Here is a 22,520-nt window from a genome sequence, read left to right on the forward strand (position 1 = left end):
ATTTTATACACACTACAAAATTCCCATATGTTCCTATACTTATACATGAAGTAAACTTCAAGTTTATATGATGAATAAAATAAGACCATTTTAATGAACTTCTTTCTTCTTTTAAGTGCCCTCTCTTTAGAGAAGGTAAGTGGTCTACATAGTCAGCTCCAAACGTCATCACGTTTGCTGCAGCATGGAAAGCTTCCTCTGACATGCAGTTGTACCATCTTCGAATATCCTTCAGCCACAAATTTTTCCTCCCAACAGATCTTTTACCTTGTATCTTCCTTCAATTATGAGTTGTAACAACTGGTACCTCTCACCTTTCATAATGTGTCCTAGATATTGAGTCTTTCTTTCCTTTATAGTGAGCAGCAGATTCTTTTTGCTTCCTCATCTGTTGAAGAACTTCTTCATTTGAAATTTTTAGCACCCAAGGTATACGCAAGAGACGGCGATATAGATATATTTCAAAAACATCAATTCTCTTTTCCATACTTTGATCAAGGGTCCAGTTATTAAATCCATAGAGAAAAATGAAGAAGATATAACAATGAATCATTCAAATTCCCAGCTGCAGACTTAGATCTGATCTTAAAAAAGTTGCTTCTGCCAATAAATTGCCTCCTAGCCTGTTCTTCTAGATTTTATCTCTCTCTTGCAATCACACTATTCATCCAGTACAGTGCCCAAGTATTTTAAGGAAGATACTTGCTCATTGTTATTGCCCTTTATTGATAGGATTGTCCAGATATTCCTCTTAGAGAACACTATAACCTTGGTCTTAGAAGTATTGACAAGCAGGCCAAACTCCTCACCGTGCTGAACTAAATCATCTATCATGTGTTGAAGCACAGGTAGTTCAGCTGCTAGACAACAGTGTTATCCACGTACCTGATGCTGTTGATAACCTTTCCATTTATCATGATCCTACTGCTTTCCTTCATCAACACTTCCCTAAAAATTGCTTAAGAACAAACGTTGAACAAAAGAGGTGATATACACAACCTTGACGAACACCCTTCCTGATTGCAGTTGCTTCTGATGTTGTGACATTCAGTTTTGTCATCTGCAGACTGATTCCAGTATAACAAGCTGATAACACGAAAGTCGCTTCAGTCAACGTCGGTTGATTTCAGAACCTCTACCATCTTTTCATGCCTCACACAATCGAAGGCTTCTTTATAATCAATGAAACAGGCAATGAAAAATGAACTTAGGCAATTAAAAAGTATAATTTTTATTAAAGAAATATTAGCAATGTGAACTCCCATAAAATTGGCTTTTACTAATTATTTTGCTCTCTTTAATAAATATGTAGAGTATTTTTTTTTTCTTTCGAGGCTGTAGTAGTAAGCTGGAATGAATATTTTTTAATGCAAATTGGATTGTTCACATTACATTTTTAATTTCGACTAGAAAGAGTTGTGCAGGAGATTATTAATCTTGAGTGACCTAATATTGTTGAGGAATTTGTTTATACTAGAATCAATGGCACAGCCTAAAAAGAGTTATCAGATTTGGTAATAATATTCAGATTTTATTGAATCATATAAGTTTATTATTTAAGAAAAGAAGCTGACTAATTTATAAAAAGAAGCTTCCTGATTGATTTCCTACTTGTCAAGGGAAAGAGCAATCCTGATCAATGTAATTAGATTTAAAAAGCAGATTGATTAAAAAGATTTAAGTTGTACTTTGTTAAATAAGAGTTTATTTGAGAATTATTAATTAGACATTAGCTGCGATATTATAATCCTCCACATCTTTGCATACATATTTGAACATAGTTAAATACACAAATAACATAAAAATACAACAATAATGTATCTAATGGCCTAGTAGTAATTACATCAAGGTGAGAAAAGTGCACAGATCACTAAACACAGTAGCATGGTTTGTTGTTTAAACAGTTTATTTTATTAATTGTTTTCTTTACCGACCAACCTTGGACATAAATTAAATATTGCATTTTCTAGAATTTGTAATTATTTACAAATGATTTTTAACATGATAGTAAATTAGTAATATACAACATAAGAAAATTTTTCATAAATAAACTTACAATGCAAGAATAAAACAAAAATAAAAATAATTAATTTTTTTCAGATAATCATCTTCTGATGGTGCAAAGAATGATCGGTACTCATTCAATAGGAACTGGTGGATCCTCTGGATACCAGTATTTACGCTCAACGCTGAGGTAAAGAAATTTATTTTTCAAAACTAATGCTGTACTATATTTCAATACAGTATAGTCATTGAAACCAACCGAGTTGTTCTAATAGTGAACTTGTCATTGCAGATCAGTTGATTTCGAAGTTGAGAGTTCTAAGTTCAAATCCTAGTAAAGGCTAGATCTTTGAAACTGGCGTTCTTTGGTGGTAGGGTTTCAATTAACCACACATCTCAGGAACGGTCAACCTGGGATTGTAAAAGACTGTACTCTTCATTTACATTCACACATGTCATCCTTTGAAGTAACATCGTACGGTGGTACCGGAGATTAAACAGAAAAAAGAGAGAGAGTATAGTAATTATAATTAATCTGAATAGTAAATACAATCTGTGTGTAAAGGACAGACAAAAATATATATTAATTTAAAAAAAACATAAAAAAAGTTTATTCAGAGTGGCAAAGATGGTTGAGCAACCTACATGTGCAGGAATTTGATAGTTCAAGGCCCAGCTGTATTTAAACTAATACCTCTTCAATACTATCCATTTATATATACTTTAAATACTGTAAATATTATATATACTTTACTATTATAATTGTTTGAATGTTTAGTTTTAATATTTTTGACAGATCACATCTATATACCATACAATAAATAAATAAATACGAGGGCAAGTAAAAAATTATCTACATTTTTCATACTACAATTTATTTACACAAAGGTATGTGGTTCAACGTACATCATTTTTGTATATGATCACCTCCCTTCTCAATGCACTTGGTCCAGCAACCCACAAGCTTGCATATTCCTTCCAAGAAGAAGGTTTTTGGTTGGTTGCGAAGTCATTTTGCATTGCTTCCTGCACATCTTGGTATCCATTATACACAGAATTTATGGAAGCCAAACTTGTCATGGATGATTTGATGAACTATGATTTGACAGAACCATGACTGTTTTTCAAAGACAATACTTCATTGATAGTAACTAGTCTATTTGCCAGAACCATATCTTAAGTTTGCCATCTGTGACTTCCACCATGGAAGACAAACCATCTTGTCCTCCATGGTGGAAGTTACAGGTGACCTGCTCCCTCTTTGTGCCTCACATGTCCAGCCACTTTTAAACTTCTTGATCTACAAAAAAATATTTTTACATGATGAAGCACTGTCCTCAAAATAATGTACTGTGATAAAAGTCTACAATGAATTTCAGTCTCTTTCACACTTTCTGAACAGAGAAATTGGATCACTGCTCATTGTTGTTCTTTGTTGTCCTTTTTGCTCTTTGATTTTAGCCATAAATCAACGTTGTTCACCTCATCTCAAGAGATATTATAACAAATTAAACCCCAGTATTTTTTTTTGTAACCTGGTATATTATTTTAAAAAAAGCATTACTTACTAGTCAATTATTCTATTGCAACTTGTGTTACAATAGTTAATATTGGTTGTATTTTAATTAATACATTCATAAATTTCATATTAAAACACTAAAATAATATGATGCTAGATTCTAGCTCAATGTAACAACTAGAATTAAAATTAATTTTTTTTTAAATACATATTTTTGACCATAATAGTCTTCTTATGATAAGCCAGAGGTAGGTGGAGAAGAGGTTAGATGGAATTTGGTTAGTCTGAGATATCAAAGGTTCTAGGCATAGAGTGCTGAGGTCGTATTAAAATCGTCTGACTAGGATATAGTTAATTAGTGTAGCTAATAAAATCCCAAAGTTCATAATGATTGATGTGTCTGTCGTACATGAAAACAATAAAATATGTATTGCAACATCAATACATATAAAAAATTGTCAATACTCTAACGAAGCAAAAAAAAATTATGTATATAATGTATTAGATATAGAAACATAACTTTTTTCTAAGGAAACACTAATTTTCCAAGAAAATTTCTTTGCAGTATTATGGCTTTTTGTTTTCTGTTATTATTATTATATTTTATTTCTTATTTCTTACAGTGATCGTTACAAGATTTTCCTGGATTTATTTAATCTTTCAACATTTTTATTACCAAGAAATTTAATACCACCAATAAATAATTTAATTAAAAATAATTTGTCTCACATTAACTGGGAAGGTACTAATAATGATGATGAAGAAAATAAAGAAGTTATAAATAATATAGATAGTTCAACAACATGACGATTATACATTTTTAAGAACTATTTAAATACACTGCCATTATTATTCAACAAGATAAGAAAAATACAGTCAAAGATTATTTTCTAAATAAATTCTGACACAAGTTGTGTAGTAATTAATTTTGACAGTTTTTTCTTAAAAAATTAACTTAGTAGTTAATTGTGTAACTGGCCAGTGTACATTTTTGGTAAATACTTAATCAATATTCCACGTAGTTGTTCTTACTATCTTAAGAAAGTAATATAATTAATTTTTAAGGGCCTGTGGTGCACATTTTTTCTTAAATGTATTACTTCACTATAATAGGATTGTATCATATCAAATAGGATATAAATTCTAGAAATTAGTTTCTTTTCGATTAATTAAACTTAATCATATGGTTTCTTACTTAAAATTGGGTACAATTTACCTATAGTTATGAGATTCTTGCCAGTTGATTGCTATGAGATTGATTTTTATTTATGTTTGCTATGTTTCTTGCTACATGAAATCTGTAACTGCTCGATTTTTATAAATAAATAAAGTACTTGCATAAAACAAGCTTTATTGACTAATAACTATTTACAGAAAAAGTATTATCAAAATATAATTTTTTTATAGAATTAAAAAACTACTGTAATTCAAAAATATAAAGGAAAATTAGATATGTAAAAAATAAAAATATATTAGGTAGGCTATGTAATAATAACTGCTTAGTACTAATAAATAAAACCAAAAGAAAAAATTTCAATTTTTTAAATCTTTGTTCCATAAAAAATATGATGTGGATAACACATAACTTCCTTGTACGTCTATTAAATTACATTTACACATTTTTATTTTAAATGAAAAATTCATAAAATTTTAAATCATTAAAAACTGCTGATATTTTTTCATATTTCTTTTTTTTGTTATTGACTTATTATTATTATTCATTGTAAAATTTGGTTAATGCAATGAAAGGTAATAAAATTACACTGATAGACAAAAAAAAGTTTTTAATGTTTTTCTAAATGTGATACCATTTCTTGAATTGCTTTTTTGCGTACATTACACATCTGTAAATACATTTTTTCTATCACCCTTAGTTTAAAAAAAATTAAGGGAAAATATAGTTAAAATCTGTAAAATGTATAATTTTGAATGGCCATACCTGTGTTAGAATGATTTCGCTGATGCTTTTCTTTTATAAATAGCCTCAGGGACATCCCAAATTAATGTCCAACAGTAACTGATTAGCATGTTAGTATTCCATTTCCCTTTATAGCAGTTTTCCATCACCGAAATATCTTAGTGGAAACGTCCACTGTGTTCGTTACTTACATCTCCAAGGTTGTCCAGGAAAAAACTCAAATGCGAGTGGAGGAAATGTATTTTCAAAGACATATTTCATCCCATAGCTCTGTATGAAGTAAGAAGTTAATTAACAATATAGTGGTAATTGTCGGATTTTTGTTTGCTGAGAACATTTTTGCAAATATTTTTAAATGAAGCCCAAGCTGCACTTTCTACATTATTTAACATTTATGTTGAATACAATATCTTCGACCAACTCTCTTATTTGAGAACCAACAACTATCCCTTCTTTAATTATTCCTTCATTTACATTTGGAAATTTTTACCTGATATACAAAAAACCAGGACTATCCTTCTTCATTGCTTTAACAAACTTTTTCATTAGTCCTAGCTTGATGTGGTGATGGGGTAAAAATATTTTTTTGGGTTCAACTTAGAGCTCATGAATAATATATTTCCCATTTGGAGTTAAGTTGTCTTGTTTATTCCATTCTTTGGTAACATAATGTCTATCCCTAGCTCGGCTGTCCCATTTGCAAAGAAAACATATGTACTTAGTATAGCCTAACTGCATGCCTAACAAAATAGCTATAACTTTCAAATCACCACATTTGTTCCACTATGTTTTCTATCATTTATATTCAAGAACGTCTTTCATCACAATGTATATCTCTTTCAGATTAATACCATAACCAATTTGTATCAAAGAATATTTTTTTACTGTTGTGTAGTAGAATCACTTTTAAACCATACTTGGACAATCTATGAAAAGGCGCCAGTCCTCAGGTTTATGAACTTGTTTTAAGTGTAACATAAACTCATCAATATTTGTGCAATAAATCAAATTATTTTCATCAATAAAGTACTGACAAAGTTCTTTTTGTCGGCTTCGAAAGCCTGAAATTGTTGTATTCTTTTGAAGTAAATTCCAACCTTGCAGTCTTGATCCTAACGATCAGCTTTATTTTTTGATAATTTTAAATTCCTAACCAAGTCATTTAATTCACTTTGTGATATAAGATGTGGCTTATTGGAAGATAATTCAAAATCAAATCATTGTTGTCTTCTTCAGTGCTGCCTGATTCTTCAATGCTGCTTTCGAAACGTACATTCATTGAGGTGGCTCAGGAACTAGAATAATTTCACTGTGAGGTACAGGCCTGATTGCAGTTTAATGAAGTATGATTTACAGTATGTTTAGATTTTTTTAGAAATCTCAGACACACTTGTTAAACAAAAGTAACAATCGGTTACATGATCCTTTGGTTCATGCCAAACCACAGGTACACCAAATGGCAAAGCCTACCATGTACCTTTCAGCCATCCTCTTAAATAACGGAACAATTAGTGCATACTATATGAGGAGCCCATGTCTTACCCTAATTGGTGTCTTACACCAATTTTAAACTGAAAGTATAAATGACATGCTTTTTCAATTAAAGGTGTATGTTTTTTCTATTTGATTTTACGGTAAACTCACCACAAACATAATAAAAGGCATCACATCATTTACACAATTTTAAGGCATTATGACACTGCACTGTTAACAAACTTCAGACAGCAATAAGACTGAACAAAATTAATTCATTCCCAAATCCAGTACTTAATACAAACAACAAAGCTGTGTTTTCAGCTACAAGTTTTGACTGCACAAACATGATTAATCTGTCCATGAAGGCTAGTGAGCCTACTGAAGAGTGCTTCAGTATTAGATATGATGTTATAATATGTGACTATTATATGATTAAATTATTTGTCTAGTATTGTATATTTATAGCTTACAAATTATGTTAACAAAGTTAAACAATAAAAAATGAGCTAATAAAATACGATATAGGAGCTTAAAATGCTAACTGTATGATGACAAATGAAAAAAATTCCTTTATTAAAATTAAATTTTTTTTCAAAAATGGTGAGTGAAAGAAAGATTCTGAATTCATATTCATTTTCAGCATCAAAAAACAGGTTATAATCATGTATCACATGTTAGGAAACAAAAATTATGTTTATCAGTGTTATTAATTAATAAATCATTATATTTAAAAAAAAAAAAGTTAAAAAAAGAGATGAAGTCTGATTCGAATTGATGTGCGATTCCTGAAGATCCAAATATTTCATTAATTAAAATTCTATTTGGGTATAACTCAGGAATCAATGAAAATAAGTACCACTTATGATACGAGTATATCATTGAAAAATTCTCAATGAGGGCTTATTGCAGTTAAGAAAAAGTCCAAAATCCATTTTTTTTTGGATTTTGGACTTTTTTGGACACTTTTTATACAGTTAATTGCAGTCAAAAGGGGAGGTGCACAACTAGATGTTACAACAGTCCTAAATCCAAAATTCGAATATCCTATGGGTAATTGTTTTTAAGTTATGTGAGATACATAAGTACATACATACATACAGGGATGGTCAAAATAGATAATACTTTCTTTACTTCGTACGAGGAAGTAAAAATCAATTTTTGATATTATTTGAGACTCCAATTGGAGTCTCATAACCAGTTAAAAATCAATGTGGCAGTTGTTAATTTTGAGAGAAAAATTGCAGTTCGAGATCAAAATAAAATAGCATAAAATGTGTGCTATTGTTTCAAAACTAAAATTATGTTATTTGTAAGTAAACAAATCTGTAATTTAAGTTTTATTCTTAACTGAAGATGCAGTAAAAAAAAATTATATTTGGTAGTGTCATTTAAATATCAACATAATAATCATATGGTAACCTGTTCTGTGGTAGATAAGTTATACCATATCTGTCACTATTCTCCTTTACTCCAGTTACAAATTTTAAGGTCAAATAGCTCAGTTTTCCTTTTAAATTTTTATGACTTTTTTTCCATCTTCTAATATGGTTTTTTACCAATCCTTTTCTTTTCATGAAAAGTCCCACCTAATTAGATTTCTCATTCTGAAACTGTTCTGATTATTCCCTCATTACATTTTACTTTTCACTTTTTCTCTCCATAAATCTTTTCCAATCCCTTTCATGTCTAAGTTTCAAATTCCTCAAGCCTTCTTCCTCTTCATTTTTCTTAGTCTCCACATTTCACACCCCCACATGTAATAGTTCATCAAAAGAAGTTTCTTCAAATCTAACTTCATCTTATTATGTAATAATTGGTTTTTTCCTGTTAATTGATTCCTTAGCCATTGCCTCATATACATAATTGATTATGATGTAGAAAACAATAATTATGAAAATATTAACACAAATAATTAAAATAAATTTGTAGTTCATTTAATAAACTAAACAAAAATATGTTTAATGTGAAAAATGTGAAAATATTTTTAAAAAATTAATTGAATCACTGGAAAGTTTTTAAGTAAATAAAGTACACCTTCATCCAAATTTGTCATTGTTAAGTATATACGGGAGATAAAATGTAGAAAAAGACTGATTAAATAATTTATAAATGTAATATTTTTAGTAAATTTTTATTAAAAATAAAATAAAATATTAATAATGTAGTCTAATAACTTGTGGAAACTTAACATTTTCACAAAACTATTTTACAAAGTTGCAAAGACATATAAAGGACATATTTGTATAAAACTAAAATTATAGCTATGTTGTGAAACCTAGATGTAATCAAGGTAGCAGGTGGAAAACAGTTGTCCTGGTAAAAAAAAACCTTGTCTTGGTAAAAAAAACCTATTTTTGACCAAGGTCAAAAATAGGGATTGTGCTTTTTTGAATGGAAAGGTTTGGTTCATTATGAATTTGTTCCTTAAGTAAAGTAAATAAGGAGTTTCACATGAATGTTTTTCAATATTTGAGATGTACTGTATAGAAAAAGAGGTCTGAGCTTTAGGAAAACCAAAGTTGGATATTGCACCATGGATGTTGCACTAACTTATACATTATTTCTCACTCCATATTATCTGGCAAAACACGATTCTGCCCCACCTGCTAGTCACCAACAGACTTTATCTTGTTTTCAACATTGAAGGCAAACTTGAATGGAAATTATTTTCAAACTATAAGATTAAAAAAAATACAATAAAACAGCTGCATGCCATTCTCAAAAATGCATTCTAGGAAACAACCCAAAAATAAGAAACATTTGGAGGATATATATTGCCAGCAAAAGGGACTACTTTAAAGGGATAAGCTTATATATATAGCTATAAATGCAGTAGTAAAATAAACAAGCAAAGTAACTTTAATTATAACAAATGTTTATATACAAAACTTCAGTCTTTTTTAAAGATAGATTGCATTGTTTCACTTTATTTTTTACAAATTTTTAGATTGAAAAGTTACAGTGCATAAATTGCAATTTTGTTTTTACTTAACAATAATCAAAATACTTGAGTGCAACCCATGTATTTATTATTTTACTACAAATCAATTTAATGTTATAATAATCTGTTATTTGAAATGACCTCAATTATAATTAAAATTGTTTATGTTTTATGATATATAAAAAAATTAGTGCTTATATACTACTATATTATGAACATAGTATCTATAGTTAAAAAGTAATGTTTTCAATAGTCAGTTTCAGTTAAGTGGCCAATTAAAAAAAATGCTATTTTCATTCTCAGTAACAATAAAAACACTTTTTTTGTGTTTTGAACTATTTGCTTTAAGAAACTATTAAAGTGTATACATGGTTTACCACTTCAGTTTATGAAGTGATGTGTATACATTATGTAAAATTATGTACCTGTAACTGAAATAATCTTAATACACATAATTAACTCAAAAATAAATTTTCATCTTTGTAGAACTGAAATAGCAATTATTTTTAATGCAGGCAATATACTGTGACCTCTTATGCAAAATATTTTTTAAGTTAATATAATAAAAGTTGGGAGAGGTGTATTGGCTGCTATGGGGAAAGGCATATATAAAGTTGTAAATACTTTAATAAAAGTTTTCATTACATAAGTTTGGTTTTCTTTCTGTTACAAATTAATCTCCAGTTATTATATTTATTTCTGCTGTATTAAGTTTCATAAAAATGTGTGATGAGAATCTTTAAAAGGTTAAAGACCCTTGCGTTTACATTACATGAATATAGTAGTAGTAGGGAAAATAATAATTAAGATTTTCTGGATATTATGTGAAGATGAGAATCTTGATTCAGATATTATTTCTGAACAAATCTAGGTGTCCGTACTCAACACATTTCAAGTCCTGTAACCTAATTCTAAGCATAGCTAAATTTTTTTAGAAAGTTAAAAAAAAAATTGTTTAATAAAATGAAATAAAAGTAATGGCCTCAAGATCTCTGCAATGCCCTTGATGAGGACATTCAGTTGAAATTGTTGAAAAATCATTACAAAAAATTTGGTTGGTGTCTTCCTATTTTTGCCAGGACTACAATTATGGTTGTCTTAAGGTTCTCTTCCTACATATGGTGATACGATTTATGTGAAAATAGCTGTCTTGACATTGCACTCATCACCATGGAAAAACTTGTGATCAGCAGGAATATCAAATGCAGAAAGAGCACTAGTCTGGATGGGTGTGCCATGGAAGGCACACCCTTCCAATTTGGTTTAACTTGGTGTGTGGTCAATATCATCAACCACATCATTCCCCGAAAATGGATTCTGAAGCACTGGTAAAAATTGATTTGTTTATTTAGTGGGTTTGTTTTTTTTTTGTTTTTTTTTCACCCAGTTAATGTTTCTCAGGAAGGAGTGGAGACAGAGTAGTAGTCCAGCATCCTTTTGACTGATATGTTTGTTTTGAGCAAGCTTATTAAACAAGTTTTTGAGAGAATATTAGTTAACAGGCTGGAACAAGAGCTGGAAACAACAGGTGCCCTAAGTGAGCTCTACTTCTGCTTCTGCAAGGGCAGGTCAAGACTCAACACTGAATGCTACTTTCAGATTGATGACCACGATCTGGAAGGTCAGATTGGGCTGAAGACATATTTTTGATTCTAGTTGTTATCCTATTGATGTAAAATGCTTATAACAATCTTCCTGGAGAACCATATTCAAGGCACTAAAAAGATGAGGTCAGCCCATACTACCCAGTGTTACCTCTCCAAAAGGTCAGCAACAATTAGTTCCGCCAAAGACGTGCAGATCAGGATGAGTTGCAGTGTTCCACAAGGCTCAGTGTTAGGCCCATCATTGCAGAACATTGCTAACAATGAAGTCCTGACCCATTGTGCTTCCCAAAGGGGCAACCCAGACCACGTTTGCTGGTGACTTTGCCAAGTCACCAGCAAACGTGGTCTGGGTTGGCAAAGTCACCAGCAGTCCTCTGTTTGTGATGGCAAATAATAGTAGGCGGCCATGAACACTGAAAATGAGGCAAGGAGGATTATCTTGTACCTGCAGCTTTCACATAAGAAGACCCATCTAATCGTAATTTTTCACAGGGAGAACTTTACCCTGATTGCATTTAGGTCAGAGGCTTGGTTGTCCATCCTAGTCTTGCAGTACACATGGTACCCAAACATCAAAATTTTTCACAGGTGGTAATCTCAAAAGTTTTCTATGGAGCACACACTAACCTCATCTGTTGGAAAAGGGGAGAGCCTGGACAATTCTAAACTGGGTGCACATGCCTGTCTTTCTTCTTTGTTGGTGGTAGAAGAGATGGATTCAAAGACTGACGGGATGCCTTTATCTCTTTACTTTACTTATTCCTTGGTACATCATCTTGCCTCTCTCTTCTGAATGAGGAGGTCTAGTAATGCTACCCACTACCCAGGCAGCACTGTCCAAGATGGTCTTTAGTTGCAGCACACCCATAAGGAGACAGCCCTGCTTACCTGGTTTAGAACTGTCCAGGCTCTCCCTTTTACCAGCAGACAGACCTGGCTGGTGAATGGTTGAGACATTTACAAACACAAGCATTGGTATTAAAATTGGACCAGGCATGGGGTTCGCACTTCCACAGATCGGTTAGCTAGCTCAGAGGGTGATATTGTAGAAAAAGAAGAGTGAAGATGTTCAACAGAAGCCTAAAGCAAAGGCGCTGGTGAGAAGATAATAATTTTTACTTATGCAAATGTCTGTCGAGGCATTTACATTGGTGGCATCCCGACTGAGGCGTGGCTGATCACTGTGAGATGTAAACAGTTAGAGGGTCTAAAGACAACCTCCAGTAAAGGCCCTCAGGGCTCGAATGGAGGGGGTGGTGTGGCGACCGAAATTGCCACAAGGTGGGCGTCTTCCCCTATGAGATTGGGATGGTGTTTGTTGAAGCAACTGATTTTTAATCTATTTATTCAAAGTTGAATAAAGGTAACTCTTTAATACAAAATTTGGAAAGTTTAACAAAAAGAATTGATAAGGTACAGTGTACAAACACCATGTAAAATTACATTCATTACATAAAAAGATCATTATATAACCAATTACAAACCATAAGTACATTACATAACCAAATATCAAATATATGTTATGTTTAAAATACTTCAAGTAATAAATCTGAGATAATAATATAATCTAAGATAAAACACATACATTAAAAGTGCACAAATTTATACATTATTTATATTTTATATAGTCCTGTAAGTGGTCTTTACAAAAACATCCTCATCTAAGTTAAAATATAATATTACAAAAGGTATTAAATTACCAATCTTACATTTTGTGATATTGAGGAATTATGCTCATATTACTTTTTTAGCTAGGTATAGAAAAAAAGGGACATATTTCTGAACATTGTATTAGGACATGAAGCCAATATTACTCAGTAGTAGTATCAACTTTCCATGTAGTATTCTATATAGTACATCAAAGTATATTCTTCTATTCCTTAGAGTGTTTAGATTAGTCAAAGTTAGGATTAAGAGTAGAGGGGTCCGATACTACCGGGTGTCAAATGAGCAGAGTCCCGATCTGTCAAGCTAATTTGCATTCATATAAAATCCAGGCCTAAGAGTAGAATACATATGTTCTGAGCCAGTTCAAGGTCACAGCACCAGCGCAAGCGCCCAGATGCTTGGGGTGCCTCGGGTGTGATGTCACAGGTAGGGTGCCTCGACACGATCTATCTGCATTGACCTAAATCTTGTATCTTATGTAAGTCTGATGTTAGGACATTTCAAGGCCGTGTGACAGAGCAGGTATCTAACCAACCTCATGAGATAAGGTACAAGAGCGGGTGTTTGTCTGTCGCTTTAGCTGGTCAAATTGCGCAACATTAGATGTTACTGGTTTTTAGTGGGTATCACTCTGGTACTGGTTGGCGAGGCATATACGCACTCCTACAAAAGTAATAGCTTTTTTGCCTTAGGCATCATAGCAAGCAAGTGCAGAATGACAACATTTGATCATTCATCATGTCATCCTTTAAGAGAGTCAATTATCGAATGATAGCCAATCAACCCTATCGAAATGGGCCAGATTAGAACTCTGCAAATCAAATGTATCCAATTTCTCAGCTACAGCTACCCAAAAATGTAACCTGGAATTATATCAATAAAAAAATCTTTCTGATGATAAAGCAAATAATATTGCATTCCTGTTCAACATCGGGAAGAAAATATTTTTAAAAATTCAGTTAAAAAGATAGGCTTGATTACCTTCAGCCTTATTCTGGAATGTGAAACTTTTGTGCAGAAGATGAATGTAATATGGAATAAAGACGATATAGAAATTTGCAGTGGTGATATTTGAGTAAATGACGTAAATGAAATAAAAGAGGTGATCGAAAAAGCATTTCTCATTCTTATGGAGGTGGATAACAGTTGACATCTGGTTAGCATTGATGGTTTGTTGCTTCATAAACTGTAAAAGGGTGCGATTATCAGACGATAAAGACAAAGTAGGATCAGGCCTTGATAACGGCTCTCCTCGGGATTGAAAAACAAAATGTGCTAGGTTACTGTGTGAACCGTCACTATTCAACATAATCGAAAGCGCATTCAATAACGACCTGGTTATGTACTACAGTAATAAAAGGAGTGGTGTGAAAGATATATACAGATTCCTACTCAGTCTAAAATAAAATGTTACAATCTAATTACTGAGTTGCTTAACGAATGAGAAAAAACCATAAAATTCAATCTATTCCTAGAATAAACACAACATAAAAGACGTAGAAAAATAGCAGATGGTAATGAAGAAGACGAAACAAAAGATACAAACTTTAAACAGAATCGATACCAGTAAACACCAAAGCCGATGTTAACAAAGCACTAGATAAGGCCTTCGATAAAATAATACACGAAGAGACAGAATTTCTAACCAAAGGAAGCAGGTAGTCTTTGATATATTATGTCAGACTACATTGATATATTCTGTTTATGTCAACTTATAACTTGCAAGAATATTCAAAAGACTTAAATTATATATTATATTAATTATTGTAAATAAAAATCAGTAGTTTAATAATAATTAAAGTATTAAATTAGCTAAATTAAATTATTAATATTATGTTATTCTTTTAGAAGAATAAACTAATTTAAGGTAACTAGGCTACAAATTGCATACAAGCTGTATAAGTGGAAAACTTTTTGGTAGGATTCCCTCGTATACTGAACAGTAGGGCCTTGAAATAGGTATAACCTACCCAACCACCATCACTGTATAATCAAGTGATCAGAAATTCAACAGTCAATGGTGTTTGAGGCAACTACGTAAGGGTCTCACCAGACTTCGAAATGTACTAGCAAACCAAGATTGCAACAGCTAACTGCAAATACACCACTTGCTGGAACAAGAATAGGTAGGTGGCATGACTGGAATTTGTTTCTCACACTACATGACCAGAAGTGTGCCAACTGACCATTACAACTAACTGAGAAATGACATGTGCTTAACCCCAAAGAAGAGATTAAGAAATGGAAGGAAGAGAAGAAAAAAAATTAGGTAGTAAATAAAAAAACAAAAATTAATTTGAAAAGAATAAACAGAATATACAAGGGAAAAAATGGAAGTATCAGAATGATGTATGTAATTGGGAGTAAGTGATCGAAAGCTCAGGAAAGAAATGGGAAAAGTGTAGATTGGTGATTGGAAGCTAACCTATAAAGCACAATGAGTTGGCCTTACAGGTTTAAAATTTAGTAATTTCGAAGGAAAAATGAGAGTAAAACAAAGAACAAAAAATCAAATTAAAAAAGAAAATATATATCATGAAAGATAAATAAAAGAAACAGAAAGAATAAAATGAGTAATAGGAAGTAGATAATGGGGAGCACAATGAAAGGGAAGCAGTTAATGTTGGGGACCCTACAATATAACTACCACATGGTGAAGCAGGTTGAACTATGTGAAAATAAAAGAAAAACATGTATGGTTAAAAATATGCGATGTGTAGAAGAAACAAAGGAAAAAATAAATGAATAAAGAAAGGAACATAAAGAATAAGTGAGAAAGAGATAGCTATAACAATGGTCACAAGCTCAGCAACGCAATACACAGTCTGATGGAAATATGTGTTTGTCTGATGGAAACACACATACACACATACATACACTCAGATAAATTGTTGATAATGATAAAAACACTAAAATTTATATACAAAAATTGCTGTAATATAGAAAAAACAGCAAAAAGGTGCTATCTTTTTGTTACTGGGGTGCTACCCTATATGAAGTGCACATCTGCACGTTGTTAACTCCCAACTCTAACCCTCTTTCAGCAACTCTGGAAGAGTTAACAAGTTAATAAGTGACAAAGCCATACTTTACAATATCATTTAATCACAATATATAACAAACAAATATACAAATAAAAGAAAATGATGATTTATGTACTCTCCATGACTGCAGTGTAATACCTGATGAAAAATAAATAATGCAATATAACAATAATTTTTTAAATTGTGTGCCATTATATATGTGCATGAGAAAATATTTGCTTTTTTAATGCTGATTACATTGCACTCTGTCAGGATTGGTTAGTAAGATTAGATGATACAGAAAATCTGCTACCACGACGACCATTACAAGTACGTTTTCTTTTTGATTCTAAAATGCCATAACCTAGAAAAATGTAATATAACTGGTTAAAAAAACATCATAAGTAACATTCCTGTAACAAAAAAAAATATAATGAGATAATAAATACTTTATGATGATGGTAGGTTTGCTATTCCACAAAATAACAAAAAGAACTACTCCAGTGCCATGAAGAATGAAAATCTCCATGGTGGAGGAGTAGTCCTGGCCTTTCATCTGTATGTCTGGGTTCGAATTGCGGTCAGGTATTGCATTTTTTTATTTGCTATAAATTTTCATGTTCCTTTGTACAAGATTAGCAAGCTTGTAGTGAATTATTCATCAACAAAAAAGAAAACAAAATTTTTTTTTTCGAAAATTCAAATAATTCATTAATATATTGATCACTATGCTAACACAATTTAATATTAAATGAAATACAAATCACCGAAACACAGTAAATAGATAAATTAAACTTACCACATTAATTTCAAAAATTGATTTTTGTATCTTCAGTTGTTATTGAATCCTATAATATTAAAATATATTTATTTATAGTTTTGTTAATTTGACAAAATTCTTTCCTTTTTTGAAAAATGCTTAATTTATCCAATAATTTCAGTACTGGACAGCAGAATTTGCATATTCATCCATAACAAATTTTTCAAAAAGAAAACAATTTCGACAAATTAACAAAATGATAAATATGTTTTAATATATTATAGAATTTATTAACAACTGAAGACGTGGAATCCTGTGAAATCGATTCTTAAAATTAATATGGTAAGTTCAATTTATCTATTTACTGTGTTTTGGTGATTTACATTTCATTTAATATTAAATATACATATATGTATATGAAATATCAATGATGCAACTAACTGAATTTAAATAAAATTTGTACATAATACAAATGCATTGGTTATTAAATATAAATACATTAAGTACATTATAAATGAAGATGCAAAAATCCAGGTTATTTTATCATATTTAAAGGCTTGTCAACAAAGTAATATTGTACATATAAAAAAATGAAATCTCTCAAGTTGGAGAATTTTTTATACCACTCTGAAGTTTTATAAAAATAGAAAATGGCAGCATAATATGAGCCTTGCTCATAGACCTCTTAGTTCCTGAGTTGGAGTATTTATTACACAATGATCAGTTGATGTTTGTCTTTATGGACAAACAATGTTTTGCTTCATTTCTTGGAGATATTGTATTTTTTTTGTTACTACGACAAGAATAAACTATACTTTGAATTTCCAAACATCTTTGAAAAAAAAAACGATTATTACATTTTTAATTGGAATTTGAACAGAATACGAGTACATTTACATTATATTGGAATAATAATGGCAAGGCCGAATCAGACAGAATCTCAAAGAGAAAAAAATTGTACAAACTGTATTTTGCAACTTTATTCCTCAATTATTGTTGTTTATTCCTAAAAAAAAAAATAAATAAATAAAATAAAACATTCACCTGTATTTTTGTGTTATATAAGTCAATACTTTGACCAATACAAAACACACAGATCTTTTGTGTTTTGGTTACTACATTTAATAAATTACCAAAAAATAGAAAAGATCATTCACTCCATAGATGAATATTTATTTAAATTAAAGTACAATACTTTCTTTTTCAGAAACAATGAGTTTTAAATAAGTCACATTTAAAATTTCTATTTTTCTATATCTCTGAAAGCCTTTTGATAATTTAATAATAATAATAATAAATAATATATGTATATACTGTTCATGAAGCAGAGTAAACAGTATGATGAGAAAATGAGCATCATTATTATCTTAAAACTACAACTGACCAGTGATTTTATATAAGTGAAAACCAAAAAAAGTGCTATATGAATTTAATCACTGTATTGTTTAGAAGTGATAAGAAGAAAAAAGAATTCACAAAATCACAATTCAGACCAATGAATGATGACTTACCTCGTTTGAAATACTGCAATGGATTTTCCAAAGCATGTTTTAAACTCTTATAAATGTAATTATATTGTATCTGAAATTAAATACACAAATATTATTCAAACAGAAACAATTAATAGCAATAAGAAATTACCTTAAACCTAAACCGTTATTTCCTAACACTGGGGATGAAAAGTAATTAAACAAAACAAAAACAATTTAACATTTAACAAAATTTTTATTATCACATGTTTTAATGTTAAAAGGTAATTTCTCTATACCTTAGGCCCTACATAATAACATAGCTTATAGTAGCATTATACTGTACTGTGGACTTCTTCAATTTTTTTGTTCTACAAAGTTCAGAAAGCAAACATCATTTTGTTTTAATAAATTTAAAACAAGAATTAATTTATTTGGTATTTATATTTGCTTTCTACTGTTTAGAAAGCAAATTTCTCTTGATTTTTTTTACACAATCTTAAATTTAAACACTTTTTATATTGTGTAAGTAGCTTTTGTAATATATTTTTTGACAAATATATTATATACCTTTTACTACATACATACTTTTTGAGGTCTGTTCATAAAATAACTGAACATTTTTAACTACGCACCAACGAAGATATTTAGTGACCTGCAGTTGGCAGCATTGTGTTTTGCATACCTCATCTGTAATCACATGTTCTTGGATTGTTGATATCTTGCTTAGTTTTCGTGTTATTGTTATTTGAATGCAATGTGTTAGTAGCGATTTTTGTAATGTATGATTTTCAGGAGCAATGATACAATGTAAAATTTTGCGTAAAACAGGGGAAAGCTTTCACAGAAACATTTCAAATTTGAAAAAACTTATGGAAATGATGGTTTGGGTCATATGCAATGTTATGAATGGTTTTCATGACTTAAAAGTGGTCAGCAGTCGATTGAAGATGACCCTCAACCAGGAAGGCCTTTGAGTTCAACTGATGAGACCTGTGATCAGAAAGTCAACAATCTGGAGTGTGCAAATCACCAATCGACTGTCAGAGAACTTGCAGAAGAGGTTAGAATCTTGATTGGATCATGGCATGGCCATGACATTTTAAATGAAAAACTGAACATGCATCGAGCTGCAGCAAAGTTTGTTCCCAGTTTGATGATCGAAAAACAGAAAGAACATTGAGCGTACATTTGTCGGCAACTTCTTGAACAAGCCAGTGACAATGAAACATTCATACAAAGGATCATAATGGGAGATGAAAACTGGGTTTACAGATATGACATTGAGACAAAAGTTCAATCATCACAATGTATTGGCAAAGGATCTCCATGCCCCAAGAAAGTATGTCAGTCTAGATCCAATGTCAAAATGATGCTCTGTTTTTTTTATGTTTTTTAATGGAATCATGCATTTTGAATTCTTGCCTTGAGGTGAAACAGTGAACCGTGCTATTGGTGAATGGTAGGGCTACTATCAAGGTGATTTACAACAATTACGTGAAAAACTCTGCCAAAAGAGACCAGAGTTGAGTCAAAACAACTTATGATTCCTTTACCATGACAATGCACCTACACACCCATCTTTGTCAATTCACCAGCTTTGTGCCAAATATCAAATGACTGTCCTCCCTCAGCCTCCCTGCTCACTGGCTCCTTGTGATTTTTTCTTATTTCTGAAATTAAAATCTGTGATGAAAGGATGCCATTTTGAGACTATTGATGATATTAAAGCAAATTCATTACAGATCTTAAAGGCCATTTCAAATGAAGCTATCCAGGACTGCTTCATGAAGTGGAAACACCGCTGGGAAAAGTGTCTTAATAGAGCGGATGGGAGTACTTTGAAAGGAACAAGGACCAATAATCTGTAAAATTAATAATAAAGATTAAAAAAATAAAGTTTGGTTATTTTCTGAACAGATCTCATATGTTACTTCTCAACGTAGTCCCCTACACAAATTCAAACTCTTGTCATATTATGACACCAGCTTATCTACACCCTCTTCAAAGAATGGTGGTGCCAAAGTACCCATCCATTCGTTGACTCCGTTCCTGAGTTCTTCATTCCTTTTGAAGTGTTGAGTAGCCAGCCAATTCTTCAGTTTTGTGAACAGATGAAAATCAGATGGTGCCAAATCAGAGCTATAAAAGGAATTGTAAAATGTCTGCCATTTAAAATTGTTTAGTACACCCTTAGTGCTACTGATGATGTGAGGTCATGCAAAAAATATGTATGACAATACATCAGTATGTGTGATAATATCTAGGCTTAGCAGATGTCTACTATGCATGCTCTTTGTTGCTACAGAAACCGGTTTGTTCATAATACCCAACCGGAGGTTAATTTATACATTTTTTAAATATTTTCAAAAGTCCTTCTGAAATTTAAAATGGAATTCTCATTGAGGATTATCCATTTATAAAAAAAAGAAAATTCCGTTTTCTTCTGACTGAAATAATCTTTTTTTGGGGATGGAATTTTATAGTGAATTTTAAACGGAATAAACATTAACTGTAGACACAAAGTGTCACTCAGAGACAAATTTTAAAAATTCTTCAATAAATTCTAAGTGGTATATAATCTGATTTTAAAATAATGTCAAAATACTTTTATTTCTTAAGTTGTAATTAAAAGAGTACTTACCAAGCTCAACTGCACATACAAAAGAAACATAAATTTCCAAAAATGGAAAATTTGTTATAAATTTTCAGCCAGACAACTAGGAAATCTGAGAAGTTATTTTATGTAAATAAATTTATGGTTCCTAATAAAAATAATTATTTTTTTTATAAGTTATTTATTATACATGTTATTTAAATATTTTAATTTGTACCTCTGTTTGAACCATGTTTGCCCTTTGTTCTCGTAGTCTTAGCACAGTTTTAAATACACTGATCTTTTTTGTTAATTCAATATGACGTAGTAATAAATCAACTGCTATAAATGTTCCAGTTCTACCAACTCCTGCACTAAAATCATACAGAAAAATTCAATTTTGTGATATTAATATTAAAATTAATCACAATCATTCTTACATTAATTGTTTATTTAAATTCATTTTTACCTATTATTAAATTTAAAATAGTAATATATTTAAAATATTACTGATAATTAATAATTATAATGCCTCATAATAAGGGAAACTGGAATTCCTTGATAAATTTCTTTAACTTTCCATTTTTTTCTTCAGAGAGCTATTTTGTTCTTGTACGTAGAAAGCCTGCCTCTTAAGGAAACATCTCTTGGATACACTCAAGGTATGCACTGTTATACATTTTTTCAAGTAATAAGTACTATTAAGCTATCAAAAAATAAAATAATGAAATTTATTTTTAAACAATTCTATTATTACATGTAAAAAATTTTATTTTTCAACATAGTTTCCAGCAATATTTAAAAATTTATTAGTGTGAATTTTTTAAAATTCTTTTTATAAATTGATGTCACCTTTGAAGACAACCAAAGCTGTACAGCCCTTTTTACATTATAATGTGAAATATCTGATTGGCTTAAAAAATTTTCACCTGTACTACAATAAAAAAAATCAAAGCATTTCCGAGTAATTTGTTTTGTCTTGGCATCAAACTTGAGGATAACTTACTTGGATTCTGTATACACTGATTTCTATATAATTGGTTAGAATTTATCAGCAAAAACTGCCTAAAGGAAGAGGTGCATTATTTTGAGCTGCAGGATTTGTTTTAAAAATCTTCTAAAAACCCACCCATATCCCATCCTTGAATTGCTTTAAATTAACAAATATTTATTCTGACAGGTACATAATAGTACAATATATAAATCAGATCTTTAAAATCAGACTGTATATTTTACAGTAAGTATTTAAAAATTACTACAAAATAATCCTCAATTCAGAAGCCGCTATTGAAAATTATTTTAAGCACATATTTACATTCACATTGAATCTATCTGCATACAAATTCAATGCACATGTGGTTTTTTAATTAATATTTTTAAAAAAATTCATCGTCAAAGTAATATTTTTTCCATAAAAGAAAATCTTTTAATTGTATTTTAATTAAATTAATGGTAAGATTTTTCAAATGATTCAGTGTTATATTAAAAATAGCAATGGCAGCATAAGGCCCTTTCTGGTAAGCTAAGTGTTGCGTTACG

The 22,520-nt window shown here is 30.6% G+C and overlaps 2 protein-coding genes across 5 annotated transcripts in view; one reads left to right on the top strand and one right to left on the bottom strand.

Annotated features, from left to right (window-relative positions):
* v (Tryptophan 2,3-dioxygenase vermilion) overlaps positions 1–4,995 on the top strand; it is a 45,376-nt gene extending 40,381 nt beyond the window's left edge. For both annotated transcript variants that reach the window (XM_075378396.1, XM_075378397.1), the window contains 2 exons: positions 2,101–2,194; positions 4,147–4,995. In XM_075378396.1, coding sequence (XP_075234511.1) covers positions 2,101–2,194; positions 4,147–4,330 — 278 coding nt within the window. In that variant the 3' untranslated portion in view covers positions 4,331–4,995. The remainder of the gene's footprint in view (positions 1–2,100; positions 2,195–4,146) is intronic.
* Positions 4,996–16,218: 11,223 nt separating this feature from the next.
* The window catches only part of Ptp52F (Protein tyrosine phosphatase 52F), a 116,159-nt gene continuing 109,857 nt past the window's right edge, over positions 16,219–22,520 (bottom strand). For all 3 annotated transcript variants that reach the window (XM_075378493.1, XM_075378491.1, XM_075378492.1), the window contains 3 exons: positions 21,220–21,355; positions 18,428–18,497; positions 16,219–16,520 (listed from right to left, as the gene is read on the bottom strand). In XM_075378493.1, the coding sequence (XP_075234608.1) occupies positions 16,426–16,520; positions 18,428–18,497; positions 21,220–21,355 (301 nt within the window). In that variant the 3' untranslated portion in view covers positions 16,219–16,425. The remainder of the gene's footprint in view (positions 16,521–18,427; positions 18,498–21,219; positions 21,356–22,520) is intronic.

This window comes from Lycorma delicatula, chromosome 11, assembly GCF_047948215.1.
Source record: "Lycorma delicatula isolate Av1 chromosome 11, ASM4794821v1, whole genome shotgun sequence".
In the NCBI taxonomy this organism is placed as follows: Eukaryota; Metazoa; Arthropoda; class Insecta; order Hemiptera; family Fulgoridae; genus Lycorma; species Lycorma delicatula.